The 27,101-nt window shown below is 64.6% G+C and overlaps 1 protein-coding gene across 1 annotated transcript; it reads right to left on the minus strand.

The window, feature by feature from the left end:
* Positions 1-1,268: 1,268 nt before the first annotated feature.
* On the minus strand, positions 1,269-26,827 carry SLC28A1 (solute carrier family 28 member 1). The gene is made up of 18 exons (XM_037509932.2): positions 26,771-26,827; positions 24,330-24,435; positions 23,543-23,628; positions 22,633-22,724; positions 20,512-20,695; positions 17,284-17,425; positions 16,657-16,770; positions 15,548-15,625; positions 12,064-12,144; positions 10,707-10,787; positions 9,178-9,303; positions 5,679-5,809; positions 5,153-5,321; positions 4,857-5,054; positions 3,029-3,110; positions 2,276-2,374; positions 2,034-2,145; positions 1,269-1,836 (listed from the first exon to the last, which is right to left on the minus strand). Exons 2-18 carry the CDS (start codon positions 24,423-24,425, stop codon positions 1,764-1,766), a joined length of 1,944 nt encoding a protein of 647 aa, XP_037365829.1. The 5' UTR covers positions 24,426-24,435; positions 26,771-26,827; the 3' UTR covers positions 1,269-1,763.
* Between the last annotated feature and the right edge of the window lie 274 nt (positions 26,828-27,101).

Genomic DNA, 27,101 nt, shown 5'->3' on the forward strand with positions numbered 1-27,101 from the left:
ATGCTAAGAAAGGCCACACAGATAGCACAGAACTCCCAGTTTGCCCTGGTGTTAAAGTCCACACCACTGTGGGCGCTGCTGGGCGGATGAACCGACGCCCACGCTCTCGCCTAAGCTCCAGGCTTTGTTTGACTCCCGCTACCTTTGCCCGAATGTCCTGCTTCCCGGAGCCCGTCGCTCCGGGCCCATCCCTCCAGCGCCTGGGGCAGCTGCTGACCAGTGCCCGCCACGCTGGTGGTCGGTGCCCCCCTTACCGCCCTGGAGCCAGAGGCCCACACACCCTAGGACACGCTCCCGGGAGCCTCCCTCCAGCCCCGCGACTGTGGGGACTGCGGTGGCGCCATGGGCCAAGAGCCAGCCGACGCCCCAGGCACACCCCTCCTTGCGCAGCCGTCCTGCGCCTGTGGGTGTCCGCCTGCCTGTCCTTTGGCAGCATCGGGGTCATGGGGCTCAGGACCCACCTGGTGCTGCTACACTTGCTGCCACATCCTTACCCTAGTCTCTCTCAGGCCTGCCAGAGAAGGCCGCACTCCTGGGCACTGGGGTGGTGTGGATATACCTGTTGGAGGACGCAGGTCCCACCGCGCCAGGCTTCATGGCCTTCGGTTCCCAGGAATCCCCAGCCCCTCGGGAGGGCCAGTTGCCCAACTGTCCTGAGGGGCCCATAGGCCCTTGTCATGATGATGCCTTCCCTTCCCCTGCGACTCGCTTCTATTGTCTTATGCACAAACGTGGTTTGGGACGGGTCGGGGAAAGGGGTTCAACAGCGTGGACCCCCATGTGGGGCACACATGTGTGGTGTTCCGGGGCCTCCTCACCCGTGCGGCAGGCGGGAGGAGAAAGAGAGGCTTGGACCCGGCGAGGGCCGCTATCAGGGTCTCAGGCCCAGGGCTCACGGCCGTGACCTCTGCCTGCGGAGCGCACCTTCCCGCCTCCCCCGGGCAGCACTCTGGCGGCTCCTCCTGTCTGTGCTCAGCCCGTCTGTCCGGGAGAGGCACCGCCCCCTGCTCTGTGTGTCCAGGCCTTTCCACGCCGGGGCCCAGTCCACTCACTTGGCCCGGCAGGAGCAGGGGAGGGCGGGGCCTGCGTCCGACACGCTCCCGGGTAGCCTGTGCTGCCTTCTCCAGACGGGCCCGTCCTTCGCAATCACGTGACTGAAAGGGGCTCCTCACCGGACTCCCACCCCACCCCCCCAGGGCTTAAGTTAAAATAATAAATCTTGTGTGTAGTTATTACACTAAACACCAAAGGGCCAGAATCCACCCATTTCAAGAAACCTGATTTATGTAACCCCCTGCAATCCCATCCAGCAGTTCACAGTCAGAAACGGCAGCCCCATCTGGCCAACCAGGCCCGGCCTTCCCAAGCCGCTGACGCTGAGACGTCTGCCCCCCACGAGTGTGGGTGGGGGTCTGTGAGTAGTTGGGGGCGTCCATGGGCAAAAGCACCAGCAAACTTCCAGCGCCCAGACGAGGTGGCTGGGCCCAGAAGCACAGGGTGCAGGGGCAGAACCAAGGGCGGGAGGGACAGAAGACTGGGCTGCTGCTGGGATAAGTAGAGAGAGGAGGCGGCAAAGGGGCCCCTGAGGATTCACATTTGAGGAGGCAGGAATGGGGAGCAGGCGAGGGGTGTCTCTCACGGAGCACCCACTCGCTCTGTCCATTCACCCACCACCCCGGCTGGTGACGGGGTGTGCCGAGCCTTAGACGTCCGGAGCGAGAGGGCAGGTGGCCTCGTCCTGGGGAAGGCAGCCGCGGGCCTGACTACGGACAGACTGTGTGATTGTAGAACCGACAGCAGTTGGCCAGGGCCACTGGGGTGAGCTCAGGGCTGGGGCTGGAAAGAAACACAGCGGCCGTCGCGCACCGGGCCTGCCCCCGCCTCTCAAGGCTGTGCAGCCCGGGAGTCGCTCCGTGTCTCTGGTGCAACCTCCCTTCCCCAGGTGGGTCTGCCAACCCCACGTACTCCTCCCTGGCCACGTCAGCTGGAGCTGTACCCCCACCCCCCGCGTGGCGCAGCATCGGCCCGCTCACCTCTGGAAGAGCTGGCGGCAGCACTGGTACACCTCGAAGCTGCTGCTGCTCAGGGTCTGGTTGAGGAGGGAGGCGCAGTCCACCTCGGGGCCCCGCGGAACGTAGAGGATGCCTGTGCAGGGAAGCAGCTGGCAGGCAGGGCACCCCAGAGCCCTCCGGGACCCAGCACCTGGCCTGGGTAGGGGTAGCTGGAAGACGGGGGCGGGGTGAGGGGCGGCCTGGACTCCCGGGCCTGCACTCACCTGCGACACAAGCGTTCGCCAGGGACACACAGGCACCCGTGAGGAGTGCCCGGAGCACGATCCGAGAGAAGTCACCCTTCCGTTGGGGGGCCATGGAGACTGCAGGGACAGAGGGCTTGGGCTGGGAAGCTGGCACCCCTGGCTGCATCAGGGACTCCCCACCCTCCGTGGGCGGTCAACGGGCCTGCGTGCTCCGGGCTGCTTGCTGAGATGGGAGTCCTCCTGGGCCTGGCCCAGGCCCTGGGGTGCACCCCACACGCCCCCAGGTGGCAGATGTAGGAAAGGAGTGTGTGGGGTCAGGCAGGCCGGGCCAGACGCTTGCTAGCTGAGTGGTCTGGCCCTCACGCCACTTCTCCAAGACCCCGCTGCTCTCCCGGTTAGGGGGGCGAGGAAGCTGGCAGGCAGGACTGCAGGTGGAGTTTTGGTGGCGAGGAGCTGAGGGCAGAGGCTCCCTTCCAGGGCCGCCTGCCTGGGAGTGTGGAAACTGGCCACGCAGCCTCCGGGGCCAGGCCAATACTGTCTGTCACCCCCAGCCCAGACCTCTGAGCCCACACAGCCGAGGTCCACCCCCCGCCCCGCTCCGAGCCACCTAGCAACAGAGAAAACCCGGACTCCCAGGCTGGAGGTGCCTCGGCCATCTCGCTCAGGCCTCACCAGGCCGACTGCACAGCTGGGCCCCTGCAGGGGCTCAGCATCAGGCCCAGAGCCCGAGCCCCGACACCAGGACCCTGGGACGGCCCCCACGGGACTCACTCAGGCCTCCCAGCATGATGCCGATGGAGCTGAAGTTGGCAAATCCACAGAGGGCAAAGGTCGTGAGGGTTTCTGCTCTGACCTGAAAGACAGGACGGGAGGAGGGGCTTCCCGCAGGGGCTACCCGCGGGGCCCCACACCACCAGCACCCCGGCCTTGATGCTTCCCACTCCCACGCGCCTTTGGCCTCTTCACACAGGCTGCGGCCCCTCCGCAGGCCTGCAGGAGACCCCCCTCGAGCACTGGCTGCCTCACCCCCCACTGCAGCCCCTCATCCACCTTCAGGCCCCTTGTCCTGATGGCCAGCGGGGGCCCCGCCCGCCCGGGCCTTGTGGACCCTACTGCGCTCTGATCCCGGAGCGCTCGGGCAAACACCCTCCCTCCGACATGGTCTCTGCTTCTGTTTACTGCGGAGAGCACCTCGGGGTGTGCGGCCAGGTGGGGGCAGGAGTGGGCCTTCAGCGGGGAGCAGCATGGAGCCCACCCTGGGCTGGGGCACGTGCCCCCCTGCAGCCAAGGCACCTTTGCAACTCAGACGAGAGAAAATATTCCACGAGACGTTCCCAGTAACCCAGGACATGCTCGCTGAGACCAGGAGCGTGAGAAGTCGGGAGACTCTGTCTCCTCAGAGGCAGCCCCCTGGGGAAGCTCCTGGCCCCCGGGGCCTCCTGCCTATGACTCAGCCCGAATCTGGGACGCTGGGCGCTGGGGGAAGCCCGCCCACTGGTGGGAGAGAGAATAACGGGGTTAACAGCCCGCGGGGGGGCTGGTCACCACGGCCAAGGCCGCTTCCTGTGGTCAGTGTCGCCTGCAGAGCCCGCGACACGGCTCCTTCAGGGAGAATAAAAGGACTCGGGCAGCGCAGAGCTGCTGTTTTAGGGCGGTGGGAAGACGGGTGGTGGGCGCGTTCTCAGCAATGTTACATGGACAGTTTACATTTTCTAAAGAAATAAAAAACTGAATTTAGTTTCGAGAGCTTCCATGAGTAAGTGGACACTGGCCACCTTGCTGTGTTGGACAACAGGCTGCTGCGTGTTTGAATAAAGACAAGATAAAGACGGCGGTGGCTCTGCGGGGCTGCAAACTTGGGCCTGACAGCCGCGTTCTGACTCAGGGCGTGAGGGCGGGTCCTCGCTCCATTTCGTTTCTAGAGTGTCTATAGTTCCTCACTTGTTTCCATGCCCCACGGGGGCTGTGGTGGGCGCGTGTCTATGGGGTACGGCCGACTGGGCCCCTGTGCTCAGCCCCGCGTCTTCGGGTCCGGCCCAGGATGGGTCGGCAGCCACTCAGGGCCTGCACCCAGGACCCCAGCCAGACAACGCGTCCTGAGACCGGAGCAGGCCACCCCCTCCACCAGCCCGCCAGGAGACCCGGCTCCAACGTGACGGCTTTGATTCCTTCAGGAAGATGCATCTTCTGGGCCTTTGTAGCTCTTTGAAGGAAATTTTAACAGAAAGAGCCAATCCAGACAGAGTCCAGCACACTGTTCGTGAATGCCAACTCTCCCTCCCTCGCTCTCTGTGGCTCTTTCTCTCCCACTCTCTCTCTCCAGCTCCCCGCCTCATTGAACCCCGCATCTACCTCTGGAGAGAGTCACGCAGGCACCACCCCAGTTCTTCACCAGGAGAGACGAGTGTGGTCCCCAAGGCCACGCCGGATGGCAGCTGGTGTCCGGCTCCCTGTCCTGAACCAAGCTCCCTCCCACTTGCCTTCCCTGAGCCCCCCAGAAAGCAGCGAAGCCAGGACCACCCGGCCTGCCAGGGAGAGGGCGCGCATCGCCCTGGTGTCTTGGGCGTGGCTGCCGCAGGGCGGGGATGGGCACACTCACGGAGATCCACTGCTTCTTTCCACCCAGCCACTCCTCGGCTCCCGCCAGCCGGCGCTGCTTGTACTGGGAGAGCTCCTGATAGGCCACGAACTCGTTCAGGAAGAGCTTGATGCCCAGCAGCTCGGCCACCACTGGGCAGTCCTCCCAGGCCACGCCCATCAGAAAGGCCACAGGCCGCAGGATGTAGGAGCAGAGGAGCTGGTACCAGGTGAGAGGGCTGCTGGCACCGGAGCTGCCCAGGCTGGGAACCCCACCAGGCCCCGGCCCCTCCTAGCCCCATGGGCCTGGCCCCAGACCTGGAAGCTGAGCCCCTGGATGTCCACCATGTTGCCCAGCCAGGCAAGGGCGGCGTTGATGAAGGCCAGCACGGCCAGGAAGGCGATCAGGTTGGCCGCGATGTTGGCAACGACCTTCACAGAGATGGCGGCCCCACTGCTGGCTGCTTCCAGGAGGTTCTGAGCCTCTCTGTTGTCGGAGCCAAGGGATTGTTAGGACTCTCGTGACTCGGCACAAACAAGAGGGTGCGAGATACTCTTGGATAATTTTTCATATTGACTACGAGTTGAAATGATAATATTTGGGGTATATTGTGCCAAATAAGATCTTTTCCTAAAGTCACCTGGTTATTTTTTATTTTTAAAAAGTGACTCTAGAGCATCTCCAGTGGCCCTGCGGTTGACACCCGCTCCCCAGGGCGGCCTTCACATTGCTGAGGCTGGGGCCCTTGGATTCCCAAGCACGTGGGTCCAAAGTGCTGCCTTTCAACGTGTCTACAGGAACAGGACCCCTGGGAGTCCCGCCCCAGCGCCCGGCGCTGCTCACCCGTAGGAGAGTTTCACTCCTTCCTCGCTCTTGAACCTGGACGCCTCCACCTCCGGGTAGACCAGCTTGGAGAGGGCCAGGGCGCAGGGGGCGGCCATCACAGAGGCTGCGATCAGGGAGGCCGCGTCGATCTGCAGAGTGAGAATGCGGTCGGGGGAGACGGTGGAGGGAAGCTGGGGCCGGTGTGCCTGCCCCGCGGGTCACTGTCATCAGTGTCACTATCTGTAACAAGAAGGCCCTCGTGTGCAGAGTCACCGGCTGCGGGCACAGACCACACGTTCCCTTCGGAACTTGTGCAAGTAGCCGGGGCAACAGCCGGGGTGAGTGGCCGGAGCAATACCTGGGGCAAACCGTCCGCTCCACAGGCGAGCAGACCGAGGCCCAAAGGCTTCACCTAGGACCTGCCCGAGACAGAGGAGGAGGACTAGACCCGAAGCATCTGGGCCCCAAGTTCAAGGTCTTCCCTTCTCCTGAACCCCCTGCCTTGGGCCTCCGACTCCAGTGCTGGCTCTGAGGGCTTGTGACAAAGCTCACAGCCCTGCTGGGCAGGAGGGCCCTCCCTCTGGGGGGGGGTTGCCTCCTTGGCACTCACCATGGCCAGGCAAGCCAGACAACTCAGGAGAAGCGGCCTCCCAACACCTGGGCCGTGCCCCCCAGCCGCGCTCTAGAAGCTCCAGGACTCTGAGACCCGCCTGCTGTCCCTCTTCTGTTCTCAGCCCCCACATGCTTCTTTTCAGAGCTCAGCGGAGGCCCCTTAGACACGGCCAGCAGCCCTGAACACTGGCCCAGCTCCTCGTGGGACCTGCCTGGCCTCGTTCCGGGGGACCCTGCCACAGCTGGCATCTTGGGATTTCTCCTCCGGCCACCAGGACTTCCCCTCCCTCCCGCATGGAGGTGACTGTGAACGGGAGGCCCAGCAGCACACACCCTGCTGGGCCGCCTTCCTGGCCACGGGCCTCTGGGTGGCCTGGGGATGTCCACAGCCTCACCCCTGCCCTCCCGCCCCGCTGCTGCTCTCAGCCCTGCCGCCAGGAGGCCTGCACTAGCCTTTGTGCTTCAGGGACCACTCTGGCCCCACGACGCCCTCTGGCCTCTGCCCGACAGTGTCTCGGGCGGAGAGGGAGGGGGTCAGCGACCGCCGCTTGCCTTCTCAAAGGCGCCTCTCTGAGGAAGAAACGAGGTCCCCACCACGGCACAGCACACGCCAGCCCCATGTGACACGGACGCGCTCCAGGCCGGGAAGGAGCTGCCACTGGCGCCTGCGCTGAGTGCTTGCTGTGGGTGCTGCCCTTGACCCTGAGCCTGCGGGAAGGGGTCGGCTGTCCTGCCTGCATCCCAGACAGGGAGACCGAGCAGAGGACGACCCCCGCCCCCCCCCGGCCTGCACAGGGCCCCACAGACCCGATCCGGCCCCTGCCCGTCGCCTCTCACAGAGCCCCTGAGCCAGAGCAGGGCCGGGAGGGCAGGGCTGGGCGGAGAGAGCTGGCGCGCGTTTGGGAGGCGGGTGGAAAGGCAGACGTCTGCGGGGCTCCCAGGGAGAGATCCCGTCGCGGGGAGCCCAGACACCAGGGGCCGGTCTCCGGGGCGGGGTCCCGGCCAACGCGGGGAGAGCCAGGCCTGCGCCTGTGCGGTTTCCGGCCGCCGATTACAGAGTTAAAGCAAAAAGGTTAAATTTTCATAAGGCATTTGGTTTAACCCAATCTAGCTAAAATATCATCTTTCCACCCACGGCCCCGGCACAAACGTCCTGGGAAAATGTGTCGCTGCTGAGGGCAGGGCTGAGAACACCAGGAGGGGCTGCCTGGAGGAAGGGGGGGCCGGGTGGGAGGGGAGGAGCGGGGTGAGCCCCGGGCTGCTGCAGGGCTGCCCAGGGCCAGGTGGGGGCAGAAGGGAGCTTCTCTGGAGCCAGAGGCCGGTCCCCAGGGCTGGGACGGAGGGAAGGACCCGGGGAGGAGGGAGGCGGGAGGGAGGCCTGGGAGGTGCTCTTCATCGGGGGCTCCGAGGAAGGAGCCCAGCTTGAGGCCAGGCTGACCCTGGCGGCCTCTGCAGAGCCAAAGGGCGTGGGTGCGGGGGCCCTGGGGCTGGAGGCCCCGGCCAGCGGCCGGACTGGCCAGGGCAGGGGAGGGGGCTGAGCATTTGGCAGACGTGGAGAGGGGCGGGGTCCTTCTGTGTTCAGCCCAAAGCCACTCCGGGCTCCCAGGCTGGGAGGGGAGCCGGGCGTGGGCCTGGACTTGGCCGGCCTGTCCACCTCCCTCCAGGCGGCTGCTTTACGGTGACCGCTCCTGCCGGAATTTGCCCTGGGAGGCCTTTTGTGAGAATACCTGTGTCTCACGCTCTTCCTGATGGGACCAGAGGGAAGGGGTATTTGGAAGGTGACTGGCCGATGTTTTCCCAAGAGGTTACAGGAAAGCGAGGGTGAGCTCCGCTGGGGGCGGGGCGATCACCAGAGCCGAAGCAGCACTCAGGACTGTTGACCCAGCACCAGTGAGCCTGGCTCTTTTTATGGGTGGTTCCCTGTTCCCTGCTGATGGGCCATTTACACGTTTTACAACCACAGCTGCCTCACACAGGGCTCCCTCGAGCCCATCAGCTCTGTCGGACTTTCTCTTTGTCCTTCTGGACCTTATGTCACCTCCAGAATTCTACAAGGGCAAGTTGCAGAAATATCTGGCTGGAATGACCTCATGAGCAGCGAAGCCGGTGTGTGTGTCTGCAGGTTCAGGTGCTTAGGGGAAGATCTGAGGTGACACATGTCAGTGGCTCCCAAATTGAGTGGGCAAAGGAAGCATCTGGAAGGCTGGACATGGTGTGCTCTGGGCCCCTGCCCTGAGTTTTGGGTTCAGCAGGTCAGGGTGGGGCGCAAGAATTTCCCCTTTCACAAGTCCCAGGTGAGGCTGGGCTGGAAGACCCCATTCCACACAGCCAGACGCGGTTTCCCCGGCAGAAGGAGTGGAGGTGGTTTTGCTTTTTCACTTCATTCACTTTTGCAAGAAGCATGAATTTCTTTGACGACTTTGAAAAAACTAAGAGGGTTCAACGGTCTCAGGTGACGGCACAAAGAAGCCCAGGGCGGCGCAGGAGGGGAGTGGTCACTGCAGGGCCGACTGAGGCGTCCACTCGCTGCAGGCCCTTCTCCCCAGGGTGGGCGGGGGGGGCAGGAACAGGACACATCTCAGGGGGCCCCAAGCTTGGGGCGCAATTCCTGCCTTGGGGATCCCATTTCCTCCCTGAACCTCAGTTTCCTCACCTGTAAATGGGCTATTCAAGCACCTGCCACTCTGCCTGGGCGGCCTCTTGGCAGATGGGAACCGCTGCCCCCCAGTCATGCAAGGAGACGAATGGTCCAGCTGCTGCCCGCCTGGCCTGGTGCCGCCGCCTCCCACCACCCAGCATCGGGCTCAGGATGAGGGGCCCTTGGGTTGCTCTTGTGGGGAGCCAGGGTGGGGGTGCTACCACAGGTGAGCTTCAAGTTCTCAGTTTTCAACAGGGGGTGACATACCCCAAAGGAGATGTAGGCGCCCAGCAGGCTGCCGGCGATGGTGGAGTAGCCTCCGGTCATGACCACGTGGATTTCGGACAGCGTCATGTCTGCCAGGTAGGGCCGGATCAGCAGGGGGGCCTCGGTCTGCAGGTGAACCAAAGCCTTTGGTCAGCGGCGCCCCCAGGGCGGGCAGGTCAAGGGTGGCTGGGGACCCTGGGCAGGAGGTCAGCGGGTGCGGTGAGCGTGGGCTAGACCCAGCCCTCCCCCTCAGCCAGCGTGTGGCCTGGCCTCCTGCGGCCACCCGCCCACCAAGCCAGAGGTCACCGCTCCTCCGTCCAGGTTCTGGAGGGCCGTGGGTGGGAGGGATTCCTTCTGTTCGCGCCAGGGGGCGGGAAGTGGAGTTGCTGCAGCCCTGGGGCCGGGGGCCCTGCGGGGCCTGGGCAGGGGTGGGTCACTCGGCAGTTAGTGGCTGCTCTGCAGAACGGGGCTCCTGGGGCAAGTGGGAGAAGCCCCCGCCCTGGAGGAGCTGAAGGCCTGGGGCGGGGCAGGGGAGGGGCGTCGCAAGGAGCCCAGGGAACGTGTAACTGCAGGCAGTGGTGACTGGGTGACGGGAGGCCGAGGGGCAGCGGCTGGCAGTTGGGGGCGTTGGAAACTGAGTGGCTGGCGAGGCCTCGGCAGAGGGGCCCTGGAGCTGAGAGCCCACTCTGTGGTCTGGGGGCCCCACCCTGCCCCAAGGCCCCCGCAGATCTAAGCTTGGAAGGGGAGGACCCCCAAGCCGGGGTGGGAGGGGAACCCGGAGGGGGTGGAGGGCAGAGCAGTGGGGGTGGGGCTGCAGGCGGGAGACGGGCGGCAAGCGGAGCAGGAGGCCGAGGCCTGGGGCCTGTTTTCTCAGTGAAAACCATGGGGCACATGGTCCAACGTGTCCTTCGGCGCTTTCCCACGGCCTCGGCTTGACCGTCCCGACCACGGTGGATGCTGGGCCTGACGGCAGGTGTGACGGCACACCTGTCTAATCGGCTAAGCAAAACACAGAGCAAACCCACAGCGTGACACGAACGCATCTGCGTCACGGCAAAAAGACCCAAGGGTTCCGGAAGGTCCCGTCGAAGGGTCTTCTCCGGTGTCTCTCACCGACCCAGATGTGGGGCAGATGGGCCGTCCGTCCCCTGAGTCCCAGCGCCTTTGTGAGGTCAGGGCTGACACTCACTCAAGACGTGTCTGCCGGGGAGAATGCATCCTTGGAAAGGGGGGCACAGAATGCCTGGCTTTTCTTGGGGGACAGCAGCCAAGTCCCCCCGCGGTGAGCCCCCGTTTCCGCGGGCAGCAGAGGAGAAAGCAGGGCTTCCTACGGCACGCGCGGCCCTTGAAGAGCATGAGGCAAGAGCGGCCGAGCCGCAGGACAGCGCGCCTGGCACCAGCCACCGCATACGGAGCGCCCCCCGGGCGGCGACCTTGGCAACTCCGGGCAGAGGTTTCAAAGACTCCGCTGCCAGTTGAGTCTGAGGGGAGGGACCCAGGGCGCCCACCTCCGGCGGCGCGGCACCCACCTGGCTCACGAAGATGTTTCCAGCCACACTCAGCGTCTCTGTGGCCGTGGTGCCCATGGTCACCTGCATCAGCCAGGCGATCTGGGAGGAAGAGGGGTGCGCGGACGCCCCGTCAGGGAGGAAGGGAGCGGCCCCGGGACCTCAGCACCTTCCTCTGGGCTCCCAGCCCGAGCAGGACCCCCGCATCTCCTGGGTCCACCCAGCCTCCCTGCCGCACCTCCCTCAGCGGGGCGCGCCCTGCCTGAGCCCCCACCTCCGAGAGCAGCGCCCCGAACGTGCTCCCGTCCCCGCGGAGACCCGGTCAACGCACTGGAGTCACTGTCCACTGGGACGTGACCGGCGCACTCGCCCGCTGAGCCCGGGGTCTCGCCTGGCTCCCGGGGCCGCCCGCGGGTCCCTCCCCACCCGCGCTGAGGAGATGCCCAGCAGCCCAGCCCTGCGGGAAGGCGGGGAAGTTGGTCCTCCAGGCACGATGGACGGCTTCCCCGGAACCTCCCCGGCGCAGCGCCCAGGGCCCTGTCCCTCGTCCTGCCCCCCAACGGCTGCCCCAGCACACACCCCGCCCCCCCAGGCCTGGGCCTGCTCCCTCCCGCCCTTCTGGGGAGCGGGAGTCGTGGCCTGGCGCTGCCACCTCAGCCCAGGGCCCGGGCCGCAGCAGTCACCAGCCTGGTGCCCCGCGGGGGAGGCGGGTTTGCATTCCTGGAGCCCCGCGCTGGACTCCCGCTCTCTGCGCTGAGGCCCGGCCTCGCCCCAGGCCGGCGCCTCCTCCTGCCCGGCTAGGCCGCAGGCCTGACGCACGCACCGGGCACACACCGGGCATCGCCCCCGCTGCGTCTGGCCTGGCGGCCCTGCCCAGGCCGCAAGCCTCTGGGTGTGCGCCCCCCGCCCTGGCTCCCTGCCTGGCTGCCCGCCCTGAGCCCCCCGCCCTGAGCCCCCCGCCCTGGCTCCCCGCCTGGCTGCCCGCCCTGAGCTGCCCGCCTTGAGCCCCCCGCCCTGAGCCCCCCGCCCTGAGCCCCCCGCCCTGGCTGCCCACCCTGAGCCCCCCGCCCTGGCTCCCCGCCTGGCTGCCCGCCCTGAGCCCCCAGCCCTGGCTGCCCGCCCTGAGCCCCCCGCCCTGAGCCCCCGCCCTGGCTGCCCGCCCTGAGCCCCCCGCCCTGAGCCCCCCGCCCTGGCTGCCCGCCCTGGCTGCCCGCCTGGCCGCTGCTCAAGGCGCCTCAGCTCTGCAGCGCCCGCCCCGCAGCCCAGGGGGCGCCGCGCGTGTCCCCGGGGTCGAGCCCGAGCGCCGGCGGCTGGGCTGTCCGGGCGGCCCGTCGGGAGGGGAGGCCCGGCGGGTCCCGCGGGGTCGGCCAGGACTCACCTTGAGGATGACCCACTGCATGAGGCCCACGTAGTAGAGAACCGACATGACGCAGCTGAAGAAGACGATGATGGGCAGCACCTGGGGGCAGGCAGGTGGGGCTGGAGCGGGGCGGGGCTGGAGCGGGGCGGGGCGGGGGGGCTGGAGCGGGGCGGGGCTGGAGCGGGGGAGGGGCTGGAGCGGGGCGTGGCTGGAGCGGGGCGGGGCTGGAGCGGGGCGTGGCTGGAGCGGGCGGGCTGGAGTGGGGCGGGGCTGGAGCAGGGCGGGGCTGGAGCGGGGCGGGGCTGGAGCGGGGCGGGGCTGGAGTGGGGGAGGGGCTGGAGCAGGGCTGGAGCGGGGGCGGGGCTGGAGCGGGGGCGGGACTGGAGCGGGGGCGGGGCGAGCACAGGGGTGGAGCTACAGCAGGGGCGGGGCTAAGAGAGGGGCGGGGCTAGAGCAGGGGGCGGGGTGAGCAAGGGACGGGCTACAGCAGGGGCTGGGCTAGAACGGGGCAATCAAGGGGCGGAGCTAGCACAGGGGGCGGGGTGAGCGAGGGGCGGGGCTAGCGCAGGGGCGGGGCTAGCGCAGGGGGCCCGGGTGCTGGGCAGGGCCTGGGAGAGCCCAGGAGGGCCAGGACGCACTGGCTCTGAAGTCGTGCATGAAGCCACAGGGGTTCCCCTGGAGCCCCCGTCCCCTCCAAGGCTGCCGTGCTCTCCCTCCCCACACCTGAGGCCTGTGCTGGGTAGCGCCTGGCCTCCTGCCCAGCTGCTTCCCTGCCTGTGCAGTGGGCACGCAGTGCCAGGACAGCACCCACGCTCCAGGGCAGCGCCTGAGCGCAGGGCAGCCCCAGTAGGGCCCAGGGCCGCTTCCTCTGGGCACGCAGCTCACCCACAGCTCAGCGGAGAGGGGCTTCCAGTGCCCCGCCAGTGCCCTCACCGTTGGCTCCCGACTGGCCACACACCCAGGCTTTGTCGAAAGGCACAGCCGGGGCCCCCTAGGGCTCGGGCGCAGCAGGTCTGGCTGGGCCTGAGAATTCAGCCTCTCCAGACACTCCTGGGGCCGTGTGGACACCACAGAGACAGCCACCCCCCAGGCAAGGCCCTTTCCAGTGGGAACCGGCCCGCAGGCAGGCCAGAGGCCAGGACAGGGCCCTGCCGCCACCTCTCCCCCAGAGGCTGAGCTCCAATCACGTCCCTGGCCCCCAAGTTCCACAGACAGAGCCTGTCACCACCAGGCCACGACAAACCCCAAAACCCCAAGCTGGAAGATCTTCACAAGTGCCCGCTGCCGTGATCCCCCAAAATCACAGACAAGCCGAAGAGATGAAGACCAACACCCCCGACATGCCTCTGGAGCGCCTGCCGCCCGACGCTTCCCAGTCACTGGGCCCCTGTGGGAGGGTCACGGCCTCACTGGTCATGAGGGGAACCTCCCATGGGCCTCTCCGTTCAGCACACGCCCAGTCTCCCCTCACTCCCCGTGCCCGCCCTGAGGTCATGCTCATCAAGGAACTGGTGACCCCTTAATTGTGAGATTCTAAATCCAAGGCCAGGGCCTCCCTGGTGGTGCAAGGGTTAAAATGCAACCTATGAAGCAATCCACAGCCTCTGCAGCACGAGTTCAATTCCGGCTGGCCAGGGAGCAACCCACATGGCGCGCAGACCTCTCCTGCCGCCCGCTGCTCCCCTCAGCAGTGTCCTTCGGTCAATCTGCCTGTTCTGCTCCCCGCTCTGTCTCTGATGAATCCGCTCACCCCCCAAGCCTCTGGCCTGTGCCCCAGCTCTTGTATGCATAAATAAATAAATCTTTAAAAAAAATTAAACAAAAACAAAAATAAATCCAAGGCCATCTTCCCATCATTCCCTATTTCAGCTTTCCCCAAATAAATTTAGTCCTGGCGCCCAGAGGCTGCATCAGGCAGACACCCAGAGACCCTGGGAGATGGAAAAGGCATCCCTTCTCCCCAGGGGCTCCCCAGGGAGTGAGCGGAGCAGCCCCACCCAGCCCACGAGTGGGGATGCAGAGCTAGGGTGCGGCGCTGTGGGCGGAAAGTTTCCAGACGAAGCTGGAGCCAAGGTGGGTGACTCATCAGGACGACACTGCCGGGAGGACCGCCACGTAGCTGCGCTCGGCTGGGGAGGGGAGCTGAGGGGCCGCAGGGCCGCAGCTGTGGCAGGGTGGGTGGGACTCCACCCAGGAGCAGCTTGGAGCCTGCAAATCTGAGCAAGCTCAGGGGAGTTCCCAGGGCTGACTCAGGCCAAAGATCTGGGACTGGGGCCGTGATTCACGGGAAGGGAGAGCAGGAAGCGCTGGGTCCTCCCTTCCACCCGGCACCAGCAGGCCCCCCCCACCTTGAGGACAAGCCCTGAGCCTGGCAAATGTTCATGCATGTTCATGTGTGTGTCGTGCTGTGCACACGTGCGTGCATGCGAGTATACTGCAGTGTGCATATGTGTGTCGTGCTGTGTGCACGTGTGTATTGTGCGAGTGTGTTGCGTGTGTGATGTGTGTGCGTGTGTGAGCACACATGTGCGTGCATGCATGTTCCTTCTGTGATGCAGGGAGGGAGGGTGTGAAGGGTCTTGGAGAGGAGCGCATGTTCTGAGAAAGGATCTCGGTGCCGGTAGCCTGCGTCTCCAGCCCTGTCTGGCCCACGGTGCCCGGTGCCCGGCAGGTGGCTGCGGCCAGGAGGAGTTGGTGCAGCAGGCGTTGCACCGGGAAGCGCCAGGCTGCGTGAGGATGCACTGGCAGCCTCAGCCTCAGCCTCAGCCCCAGCCTCAGCCTCAGCCCCAGCCTCAGCCTCAGCCTCAGCCTCAGCCAGCTCGCATGTGCGGAGGTCATTATCGTGGTCAGGCAGGAGCTTTGGTATTTGGGAGGGAGACGGTGGCGCTGGTGTCGGTTGATGGGACGACCAACGACCGGTTCCAGCCTCGCCCTGCCCAAGCCCAGTCAAGCCCCTTCCTGCTCCAGAATCTTCACTAGCCCCATTTCTTGGAAACAAAACCAGCATTGATGATGCTGCCAAGATGCAGCCCCCCTCGGCGGGTGCCTTGTCCCCCAGCCCACATGTGGCCCCAGCGCCTGTAGGCCCATCGGGCAGCCTTGCCCTGGCTGCCCACACCCTATGTGCTCCACACTCCAGCCTCTTCTGTCCCGCCCATGTGTCCGCCTGTGTCCACCGTCCCTGTCCATCCTGTCCTGAAGGTCCACATCAAGAGCCACCTCCCCAGGCGGCTGCCTCACTTCCCTGTTTAAACCACCTCCCCTCCAGGCTTCCCCAGCTCCCACGGACCTGGGTGGTGGTCGGGCCTCCCTGTCTGTCTTTCTAGAACATGTGCAGTGAAATGCACCATGGGGTGGACACGCTGCCCGGTCCCTCAGGACCCAAGACCGAAGCTTCATTAGCTTGCAGTACCCACAGGCCCTGTGCCCAGGCCCGGTTATTCAGACCCCACTAACTGGGCAGTGGCTTCTGAAGGCCCCGCGGGCCGAGAGTGAAGCTGACCTGAAAGGCAAAGACCTCCTTGACCAGGGTCTCCCCAAACACGAAGCTGGAGCCGGCCTCGGTGTAGCTCAGGAAGACCTGCAGAGAAGACGCAGACTCTGGTGAGGCCGGGAGGGGGGCGGGGGAGAACCTGCACTGAGAACCAACTGAGGGAGCTGGAGGGGACCTGGGGCACAGAGTCCCAGAGACACCCCGGCCCTCCTGGCTCAGGCAGGTCGGCCCAGATGCTGGCCCCCTGGGCCCAGCCCCCCAGCCCCCAGCCCCAGGGCCCCAATCCCAGGCCCTGCTCCCTGGCAAAGTGCCAAAGTCACATTCACAGGCCTTGTCCCTCTGCGCACACCCCCCAGGAGACGCCTTTTCGGTACACTCTAAAGACAGGAGAGTTGCTCGGACAATAGAGAAGCGACAACGGAGGAAACAGGAAAGCGAGGTGCACGGAGCCGGGGTGGTTCTGTGCTGCTTGCTCCCGCCCACAGCCCCCCCGTCCCGTTCACGGCCTTGATGCCCTCCGCCACCCCTTCTGCAGGAGACATGGCTGCAGCTCCGGAAGGAGTCACTGCCGGCCCCAGCCTCAGGGCTCCCCACTATAGAGTAGGGGGCGGGGTCAGGCACACCCGCCTTCTCGACCGGCCCCCTCAGGGCGGCATGGCCGCCCTCCCCGAGGCACTGGAGCCCTGGACGGAGGGAGGGAGGTGGATACCCCTGACCTGCGTTGTCCTCATTACATTTTACAAAGGAAATTGCGATGGTTACCCGGCGTCTGAGTGACTCTAACGACGCCGAAAAATGGTAAAAAATAAAAATAAAAAGTAAAATTGGTGTCATACGCATTACCACAAGTTTTAAAAATGGAATTGAGAAAGTGTGACTTCAGCCAAGTGAACGTTCTGTCACACGCAGGCCATCACCCAGGCTTTCCACACTTTCAAGCGTGTCGGCCCCCTGCCGAGGGGCGCCCGCGCGGGCCTGGTACCGGGAGCCTCCCCGCCCGGACTCCCGCGCAGCCCCTGCCCAGGAAGGCCAGCTTTGGGGAGGGGACGCCAGCCGAGCGCCCGGCCTGGGGTCCGGTGCCCCCCCAGAGGCCCCGGCGGCGGGCCCGGCGGACACACCTGGATCTGGTCGCCCAGCCACTGGAATGCGATGAATCCCTGCTCCGTCCTGATGACGAAGAGTCCCAGTGCAAACTGCAGCCCGAGGCCCCAGAACACGGCCCGCCAGGACACCTGCTCCCGCAGACAAGGCCGGGGGGAGCGGGGCGCTGAGTCCTTGGAGACCCTCGGGGCCAGGGGAGGGCGAGGGCAGGGCTGCTGGGGGAGCGGCCTCTGCAAGCCTCGGCCTGTCTGGAGGATGGGGCTGGCCGGTCTGGGCTGTGCCCCCCGCCCCCGGAGTCTGGGTATGCCGGGGTGAGGCCTCCCCACAGCCCCGTGTAGGACAGGGCCGGCTCACGGGCCTGGGGCCTGGGCAGAGCCAGAGTTGTGGCTGGACCCTCCCCATCCAGCGGGGCTCCCAGCTGCCCCCACTGCTCAGTGCTCCCCTGCCCTCCAGAGGGGAGCTGGATCCCTAAGCCTGGCCGCCTCTGCATGTGAGGATCCCAAACAGTGACCCCAGAGCCAGAGCCCCAGCAGCTTGGGAGCCTGGGGCAGGTGTGGCCACACTGAGGGAGGGTGCTGACAACATGGGGGCAGGGGGCTGAGGAGGGGGTTCAGAGGCCACTCTGGTCCAGGGCCTGCTCTCACCTGGCGGTGGTGCTTCGAGACGGCGAATAGGAGGCCGAGGATCACGCAGATGCCAGCAAAGGAGACCAGCTGCTCGGGCCGCTGGGCGGTGTCCAGAGCCAGCCACAGGACCAGGCCCAGCAGGGCCGCGAGGGCCAGACCCCTGCGGGAGAGAGACCAGAAGGTGTGCCTTCAGCGTCTCCCCCTTGAGGGCGGGGTGCTCAAGGCAGTAGGAGGAGAGAGCGGGGAGCCCCCGGGCAGACCTCCAAGCCTCCCAGAGCCTCGTCTCCTGCTTGGGAGAATGAAGCCTAAGACCGCCGCTTCTCAGGGCCACAGGGGGTGAAACGAGAGGACACATTTAGTGAGGGGCCTGGGGCTGGGCTCCACCTGGGGCAGGAGATGTCACGCTGCCTTGGGGCTGGCTCAGCCCTGCCTCTGGCCTTGCCAGCCGAGCTGGGCCCGGTGCTCCCCACAGTCCTGCTCCCCAGAGTCTGCTCCTGTCAGTCTGGACTGTGGAGCAGACACACGAGAGCAAGCCCCGGGTGCGAGCTCACAGCAGTGTCCCCTCGCGGGACAAGCCCTGCCTGGCCGGGGCAGCCTGCGTCTGAGAGCCCCACTGGGGCACTGGGCACCACAGCTCGTGTTGTGTGCCGGGAGCCGCGCCCGGCGTTGACAGACCCGCAGGCCACCCTCACGTCAGAGAGGAAGGCGCTGCAGCCGGCGACGTGCCCGTTGAACGGCCTCCAGTTTAGAAAGCAGCAGAACTGAGGTTAGCCCAGGTCCTCTGTCTCGGCCGTGCAGATTCTACACTCATCACCACCTGGGGAGAGGCCCTCCCAGGACCCCGACTCAGCAGGCTGGCTCCAGAATCTTCCATTTCTGTCTGTGTCTCCCGAGTCTCTAGCGTCCCAGCTCCGGGCTGACCATTTCTCCCGTGTCTTGTACCACGTGTGTGTCTCTTTACTCGCTCTTTTTCTTGGTGAAGTGGCTTTATCAAAATTCAAAAGCACGTCTGTTTTTAATAGCTTTAGTAGCGACATGAGGGGCACATAATAAAAACTTGTAAGTGTACAATAGGCTAAGGGTTGACGTACCTGCACACCTGGAAACCATCCCACGGTCCAGTCAGCGAGTGCACCCTCGCCCCCCAGATTTCCTTCATGCCCCTCTGTAGCTCTTGCCTGATCCCTCCTGCTCCCAGGCAACAAATGATCTCTTTTCTGTCACTCAATTAGTTTTTATTTTCTAGAATTTTCTGTACGTGAAATGACAGCGCACTTTCTTTCCTATCCGACTTCTTTCCGTCAGTGTAACTATTTGGAGAGCCATCCATGTTTTTGCACGCATCCATCATGCATTCTTCTTCAGTGCAGAGTAGTATTCCGCAGAGTGGCCGTGCGTCGGCCCATCCATCCCCTGCTGGTGAATCTTAGGCGTTTTCTCCTAGCCCTGCGATGCACATCGCCGGTTCGTGGCCTGTTGTCCTTTTTACACCTTGTTGCATCTGGTCTTCTAAAATTTTCTTAATGACTTATACATCTTTGTTCAGGAGGGGTTTTGGTCTGTCCACTTGGTGTGGTTATTGATACGGGAGGAGGGGTTAGATCTATCACCTTTCAACTTATTTCCTATTGGTCCCATCTGTTCTTGTTCCCTTTGTTCCTGTTTTTCTCCCTTCTTGCAGATTAACTCTCTGCAAGTGACTGTCCTTTTGAAAGCCCGGCTTGCTGGGCTGCTTGGCCGTATTCTTTCAGTGGTTGCTTAGCGCGGACGCTTCCATCCCTCCCTCGGCCCGCCCTGGCTCCGCTTGACCGCAGGCTCTGCGCCTGTGGTGGGGAAACCCCAGGAAGGCTCGCGCAGGCTCCCCCGCAGCCCGTGTGAGGCCCCTCTATGGGGAACATAGCCTCACGCCACCGCATTATCACTCTTGCTGGCTCAGCGGGCTGCATGTTGGAGCGCTTGGGAGAAGACGGGCGTAGTGCTCCCCGATGGCCTTGCCGCTCCCTCAGCTCCTGCTCCTCGGCGCGGCCCCAGCTTCCCAGGAGTCTCCTCTCCCGTCTCCTGCCGCGCAGGCTGCGAGCCCCGTCTGAGAAACCCCCGGTTCTCCTTTACTGGAGGCAGGTGAAGAATTCCAGATCGACGGGCTTGTGGTTTCCACCGTCCCACTGTTTGCTCGACGGTGTTCTGGGGACCAGGTGTGCTCTCCCCCACATCCTTGCTCCTCGGGCTTTAAGGTTTTCTCTTCTGCCCGGGCTGCGGCTGGGCGCCCCGCGGCTCGCGTCTCCTCACGCTTCTCGTGCTGAGTCTGGACTGCTCAGAGCTTTGGGCTTATCGTTGTCTTCGAACGTGAGATTTTCGGACACTCTGTCTTCACGGGTTTTTTCTGCTCGGCCTCCCCTCGGCACTGGCCAGCACGTGTGCCCGCGCCCGCTGACAGGCGCGCCGTGGGGAGCGCACCCGTCCCACGCCCGTCCAGTTCTGCCTGCAGGCTTGTCCGGGGCCCAAGCAGCCTTGGTCCAGCTTCACCCTTCCCCCTGCTGACCTAGGCCTCTCCTGGCTCGCTGGCCATGCCCACCCTGCTGTGGCCACTGAGAATAAACACCCCCGGCCCCGTGTGGGATTGGGGGGGTTATTCCCTCTTTCTGGGGCTGGGAGTCTGGTCAGACTCAGGGAGCACCCTGGAGGCCTCCCTCGGCTCTGCTCCTCCTTCCTGGGCCTTCGCAGTGTCAACTCCAGGCTTTGCTTCCCTGGATTCCCCGGTCTGTTTCCCCAGCTCAGGGAATCTGGGGCCCCTTCCCTGCCACCTGCTTTTTCAGGCTCTAGGGAACCCCTTTAAAACCCAGCGGAGCCCAAACTGTTGTCCAGGCACGTGACTCACCACACCCGAATCCCCTGGGGTTACCTAGAAATACCCTCAGCGACCCCCCCTGCCCCCCACCTGCTGAGTCAGGAGGCGCCACCAGGCCCTCCCCGTGCAGTGGGCGGGCAGCTCTGAACCTCGGCCCTCCTGGGTCCTGTCCTTAGCTGGGGGTCACCGCAGAGAGACCCTAGGGAACTGGGTGCCAGGCACCAAGAGACAGCGTCCTCGAGGCCACCCGGCAAGCTCTTCGGGCCCTGGAGGCTGGAGGGTGGGGCGTGCCTGCCAGGCGCAGGGATGGGATAAGGCTGATCCCGCTCTCCCCACCCAGGCTGCGGCCCCCCAGCTGACTCAGAGCCCGCCCACCCCATGGCTGGCGCGAGCACACTCACCTCTTAAGCCAGAGGCGCAGGCGGGAGCTCCCCAGAGGCCTGGCCCAGCGCCGCAGCTTTGGCCCCAGCAGCTGCTTCAGCAGGCTGTGGACCGGGAAGGACAGGACCACGGAGGAGAGGATCAACAGCGCCAGGGCCCGCTGGAAGTCCAGGAGGCAAGCGACCAGCAGGAAGGCGGCCCAGGCTGCAGCGGTGGGAGCAGAGGGACTGGGTCGCTGGCTCTCAGACCCTGCGGCTGCCCCCGCTCCTCCCGACTCCCCCAGGCCTGGAGGGCAGGACGTCACCCCGAGGGGGGGTGGCAGCGATGAAGCCATCAGGCAGGACTTCTAGTGCCGTGTGAGCAGGACAGAGGCCTGAAGATCGCTGCCCACGGGGTGGCCCCTAGAGCCACTGCCCCCCGCGGGCCGGGGAGGGCGAGGCTGAGCTGACAGGGCTGAGGCCACAGGGACCGCTCTCCCCGCTGCTGCCTTCCCTTTGCCTTTTCCCCTTCGAGCGGCCACACAGGCCTGAGCGCCGCCTCCGGAAAGCCCTCAGGACTCTGGCCAGAACCCCGGCAAGGCACCCCCTTCCTCCGAGACCCCAGGCGGTCAGCTGCACCAGAGGAGGAAGCGCCCAGCAAGGACGCCTGAGGCTGAGAAGAGGGGCTCGGGGCCCAGCAGACCAAGTGCAGCGAGGCGGAGGCCTGCCAAGGGGACAGTGAGGACAGCAAAGAGCCGGGGCTGACACATGTTGCCCCGACGCGGGCTGAGAGAGGCCCCACCGCCATCATTAGCTGAAGACCAGGCTCTTGCGGCCCGGCCAGGTGGCAGCGGGGAGAGCCCTACGGGTTCTTCAAGGGCCTCCCTGGTGGCACAAGGAGTCAAGTCTCAGCACTATGAAGCCGTCCACAGCCTCTGCAGCACGAGTTCCACCCCCGGCCAGGGAGCTCCCCACAGGGTGCAGCAGACCCCTCCTGTCTCCCCGCTGCTCCCCTCAGCAGAGGATTTCAGTGGATCTGCCTGTTCTGCTCCCCACTCTGTCTCTGGACAGAGATAGCCCCTGCACCTCTGGGCTGCACCCCAGGTCTTATATGCATAAATAAATCTTTAAAAAAAAGAGAGAGAGAGAAGCAAAGCTGGATTAGGTGAGGGGGCGCCCAGGAGGCCCTGCCAGGGGAATCCCCAGCCCGGACAGGCCTTCCAGAGGCAGCTGTAAGGAGCCAGAGGGGCTGCCCGTGGCCCACTGCCCTCTGCCTGGCCTGTCCTGCTGCCCTCTGTCCAGCCGGCTCTGGGGTCTCTGCATCTTCTGTACTCGCCTCCCCTCCCCCACCAGGAGGGCCTCCCCCTGTGCAGACCTGCCTTTGCCTGGCCCAGGGCTGCCCTGTGCACAGCAGAACTGGCTCCTCCTGGTCCTTCGCCCTCTTTCTAGAAACTTCTGCCAGCCGCTACGTAGCCCCTCCCCACAGACACGCGCCCCTTCTCCACACTGTCACCTGGCGAACACCCAACAGCTCTCAGTAGCTTTGTCTGCAGGGCGCCTGCCCTAGTGTCTGCCTCACCCCCACTGCAGCCCAGCTCTGCCCGCGTCCTCCGGGCAGCACCATCCTCGGCCTTACCTGCACTCCGCCTGTCCCCCTGCCCTTCGCTGCACCCACACCACCCAGCGTTCCTCCTGGGCACCCCTGTTCCTGCTCCCGTCTGCTCTCTACCCCGTCTCGGCTTTCCAGGGCCCCCCCGCCAACTCCCGCATGGCTGGTGCCCGGCCACTGTCCTTGACCAGTGTCTCCTTTCTTTCTCCACGCCACCCACAATGGCAGGGAGCATCCTGCCTCTGCCCGCCCTTCGCAGCGGAGGGCTCCGCCTAGAACTTTACCCTCCCAGTGAAGCCTTATCAGCCCTGCCCCGCCTGCTACGCCTTCACTCCTGAGGTCCTCCCTCGGGGCGACTTCTCACCTTTTATCATCCTTCCCTCACCTCCTCCGTCAGCCCTCCCCGGGCACCCCTCCCTGCGGCTCCCGGGACATGTGGAAATCTGTGCTCCCCTCCTCACTGCCAGGGAGCATCCTGGGGGAGTCCAGGGCCTGGACTGAGCGGCCAGGGGTGTTGGGGGGCTATGCAGGGGTGGGGGGCTGGACCCACTCACCAGTGCACAGCAGGCCCGTGCGGATCCATCGAAACAGCTGCGCATGCTCCCGGCAGAGGTGCCTGGCTCTCAGGGCTGGCTGCAACTTCCTCCTGAGGGGATGGCAGGCTCCAGAGCAGGCACCCAGTTCCTACCGCCCCACCCCCTTGGGCCTCCTCCATCTCCAGCACGAGGCCATGCAGTCACATCCCCCAAAAAGTGGCAGCGTGGGGTATCCGGGTGCAGGGCCAACCCCAGCCCCAGGCAAAGGGAGAACGGCCAAGGCCTCTGCGCCCACCTGCCTCTGCCGCTCCACCCAAGGGGTGCCCCTGCCTCCCTGGCTGGGACAGGAAGGAGACTCCAACACACAGAAACCTGAGCAGGCTGCTTGCTCAGGCCAGCCCTGTGCTCACCCCCAGGGCCTGGACTTCTATGTCACATGCCCGCTGCCCAGTGCAAAAGCCGCGTCTGGCCGGGTATGTGGCCACTGTCCGCCTGGAGGAAAGGCTGCCTCCTCAGGGCCCTCAGGCCAGCACGGGAGCTGCCCCAGCTGTCTCCCCCCACACCCACCTCCTGCCTCCTCCAGCAGGGTCTGGCCGGGAGGGCCCCCAGGGGTCTGGGGGTCAGGGGCCTTGGCAGGCTGGCCGGTCCCTTTCCCTCTGGGGCTTTGTCTCCACGTGAAAAATGGGGGGGCAGACCAGTTTAGGGCTTTGCAAGCTGAGGCTGGAGGTGCCTCCGGGTGCCCCAGAGCTCAGTGGGGGGGCAGGGATGTTGGGCTGCTTCAGGACCCAGAGCCAACTTCAACCAGACCAGCCCCACAGTAGAGCTAGGGTCCCTGATGGCGGCTTCCCTCGGCTAAAGCTCCTGTGCTCCTCTCTTCAACCAAGGTTTGGTGTGCCCCCCTGGGCACCCAGACCACCCAGCCCCTCACCATCCTGTGGGTTCCTGGCTGGCCTGGCTCCGGCTGCCTCCGCCCTCTGCAGGGCTCCGGTCGCTGAGGGGGCTCCGGCCTTCCTCCTAGGGTAGAGCCATCAGGTGGGCTCCTCCGTGAGCCCCAGGCTGGAGGCCCGGCACGGGGAGGCCCACGGGCAGCTCGGGAGGGCTAGGAGGGGGCTGGATGTTTGCCCAGGATGTCGTCAGAGGGCAGCTTAGTGAATGCCACCAGCGCAGGTTAAGCGCTGACTGTGTGCCGGGCTTGGTGCTGGACACGTGCTGCCCTCAGGGAACCCAGGGTCTGCGCTCAGACCCGCCGTGGCTGGTCGGGCAGTGCCAAGCAGGCCAGCCGTCGACACGGTCCCCGGCAGGTGACAGAAGCACCTGGGGTCATGCAGGGGGGAGGGGTGTGGGGAGGCTGGTGGGAAGGGGTGTCTCTGGGTGGTCTGGCTATCCCAGTGAAAGACAAGACTCAGGCCCCTCAAAGCTGAGGCTGCCCAGGGGGGGCCCCGTGCGCACAGACTGGCTCTCCTCATCCTCAGGTCCCAGCTCAGTGCTGGCCCCGTTGAGGCCTCCCGCCTTTCACACCAGGCGGGCTGTCCGGGCAGAGCAGCCCTCAGCCAGGCCCTCGTGAGGACAGAGCCGGGCTGCCGCATGCGAGGCGCCACCCCAGGGCTCCTAGTTCCAGCAAAGAGGTGAAGGGGGGCAGAGGTGGGGGGGTGGAGGGAGAAAACAAGGCAGGCCCTCCCTCCAGGGCAGGGGGCGGGAGCAGGTGAGGGACAGACCATGCTCTCCAGGAACTCAGCGCCCATGTTCTCAAGACCGTTGGCCACGGAGGAGAGCGAGATGGCCTCTCTTCGGCTGGATGCGTCGTCCTCCATGGGCAGCTCTCTGCTGGGACAGCCAGGGCCCCAAGTCAGGCGGGACCAGGCCAGGGGCCTGGAGAAGCCAAGAGGACAGCAAGGGACGCGGCGGGGATGGCAGCCCTGCCTGGAGCTGCTGACACCCCCGGTACCGCGCTCCGCGGCCAGACAGAGGGAGGCGGTCGTCCTGCGCTCACTCCCGAGCCCCCGGAGGGCAGGCAGAGCGGGGAAGGAGGGACGGACTCGGGCTCAGCACACACATGGGTCCGAAAGGGGCTTTTTTGGGGAGAGACACCCCAGAGGTCGTCACGCCCCACAGCAGTTTAGAACCATCGCGCTTAGGAGGTCCCAGCGCCATTAAAGCACGAGACATCACCGCTCACCCACCGGCATGGCTGCGTCAACAGGCTCAGCGATACGAAGTGTCCACGAGGAAGTGGGGTGATGGGAACCCTCACTGGAAAGTGCTGACGCTGCTTTGGAAAACGGCCTGGCAGCTTGTCAACCAGAATGAATGCAGACCCAGAGACCCAGGCTGTAGGACCCGGCAACTCTACTCCTGGCTCTCCAGGAGAACAGAAAACGCGTCTGCACGGAAACCGGCACAAGAATACCCCCAGCGGCACTGACTCACAATAAGCAAAAAGTGGGAACAACCGAAATGCCCACCAAGTAACAAATGAGCAGGTCAAATGCAGTGCACCTGAATGGAGGAAGATTATGTGGCCTCAAATAACATCCCGGTGCGTGCTGCGCGCGGGGAGACCTTGAAAGCATGATGCTAATCGAAAGACGTCAGTCGCAGTAGACCATCGATTATGACTCCGTTCTTAGGAAACCTCAGAACAGGAAAAGCCATAGAAACAGAAAGTAGGTTCCTGATTGCTTAGGGCTAGGCAGGTGGGGACAAGGGGGTAGAGGAGCTATTATTAAAGCCTATGGGGCGTCTATCTGGGTGACAAAATGCTCTAAAGTGGATTGCTGGGCCTCCCCTGGTGGCACCACGGTTGAGCGCTGAGCTGTGAAGCTGCCCGCAGCCTCTGCTGCGCCGGTTCAGTCCCCGGCAGCCAGCGAGGGTCCCACATGGCGCGCAGACCTCTCCTGCCGCCTGCTGCTCCCCTCAGCAGTGTACTTCGTCAGTCCGCCTGCTCTGCTCCCTGCTCTGGCTCTGGTGAATTCTCTCGGCCTCCCGACTGTGCCCAGTGCTTGTATAAATAAATAAATAAATAAGTCTTTAAAAAAATTAAAACGGACCGCGGTGCTGGCGTGGCTATCTGTGAGTAGCTAAGAACACTGAAGTGTGTACTTTCAAGGGATGAATTACATGCTGTGTGACCTCTCTCAACAAAGACATCAAATTCAAACAAAGTCACACCTTCCTTGTATTCTCCGTCCCCGCCTCTAAGGACGGAGACACAACATTCTGACGCATCATTCCGGCTCCGGCATCCAGCTCTACCGAAGCTGGCCCTGCCTTTGGGCTTTTTGACTACAAGGGCCAGTACGCACCAGTGCTTGTGCCGCTGGTGTTCAGGCCACAGGCTTCACTCACCTGAAAAAAGGTCCCTGAGTAACACTCCTGGCTCCCCGCTCCTGTTCCCTCCTTCCCCTCTCCCGACTCGATCAAAACATCAGCCTGGTTAGGTTGACAAACCCAGGTGAGCACTTACACACACCCACGCACACATACACACACACACGTAGAGATACAAACTCACACACCTACATAGACAAAGACACACACAGATACATGCACACATACACACACACGTACGCCCAGCCCCACAAATATATAAACATAGACACTCAGATACACACACGCGCGCGCACGCACACACGCGTGTGCACACACACGAGCAGAGCCCGAGCAGGCCCAGCTCCCTGGGCAGGGTCGGGCCCAGGATAGGCAGCCCCACGTGCCAAGGCGACACACAGTTATTCCAGATCGGGCTGCTCTGAGGCTTCGAGGAGCGTGAGACTCTGGCCCGCCCTGTCTCCTAGAAGCTGGAACTGGACGCTGGGTGAGGGTGTCCTCCTGCGGCAGGGAAGGGCTGAGGTGTGTGGGGCCGCTTCTCCTGTGAGTGAGATTCCTCTTCCCTAGCCCAGTGAGCTAGTGACCAGCACCAGAACGTCTTTGTCCTGTCAGTTCTCCTAGATTTAGGGGGCAGCCCGCCCTTCGTCAGCTCTTTGAACCTCTCTGAGAAGCTCCTGCCTGTACAAATCAGATGGCTGGATTTTTCCTCCTGTTAATCTGTCCTGTATTTACAGGGCTGCCTCAGCGAAGAACCAGGGAGCGCAGAGAAGTTGTTCTCCCCAACAAAGCGGAGACGCTGCGCAGGGAGGCCGGGGCCTCTTCTACTCACGTTCGTGGGAATGAGTCGCCCTCGGGAACAGATGGACGCGGGATCCGCGGGCACAGGCTGGAGCCAACCTGCTGCGCAGTGGCCGGCTCCTTGGTGTGATGGGAGTTTCAGGGCAGAGTCCAGGGTTGGAGGAGGCTGGGCCTCCCCGCTCTGCGCAGTCATCTCTCCAGAGCCCAGGGCCACGGTCAGGGCAGGGACTCCAACCTCTTCCAGGGAAAGATAGAAGCAGGGCAAGAGGGCTCCCCAAGAGGCCTGACCCAGGAGCCCCACCTGGAGCCACCTTCCCCACATGAGAAGCCGTCCTCATCCAGGAAGCCCGCTTGGATCACTC

This window comes from Talpa occidentalis, unplaced genomic scaffold (assembly GCF_014898055.3).
Source record: "Talpa occidentalis isolate TD23 unplaced genomic scaffold, MPIMG_talOcc4v2.1 talOcc4.14, whole genome shotgun sequence".
Taxonomy (NCBI): domain Eukaryota; kingdom Metazoa; phylum Chordata; class Mammalia; order Eulipotyphla; family Talpidae; genus Talpa; species Talpa occidentalis.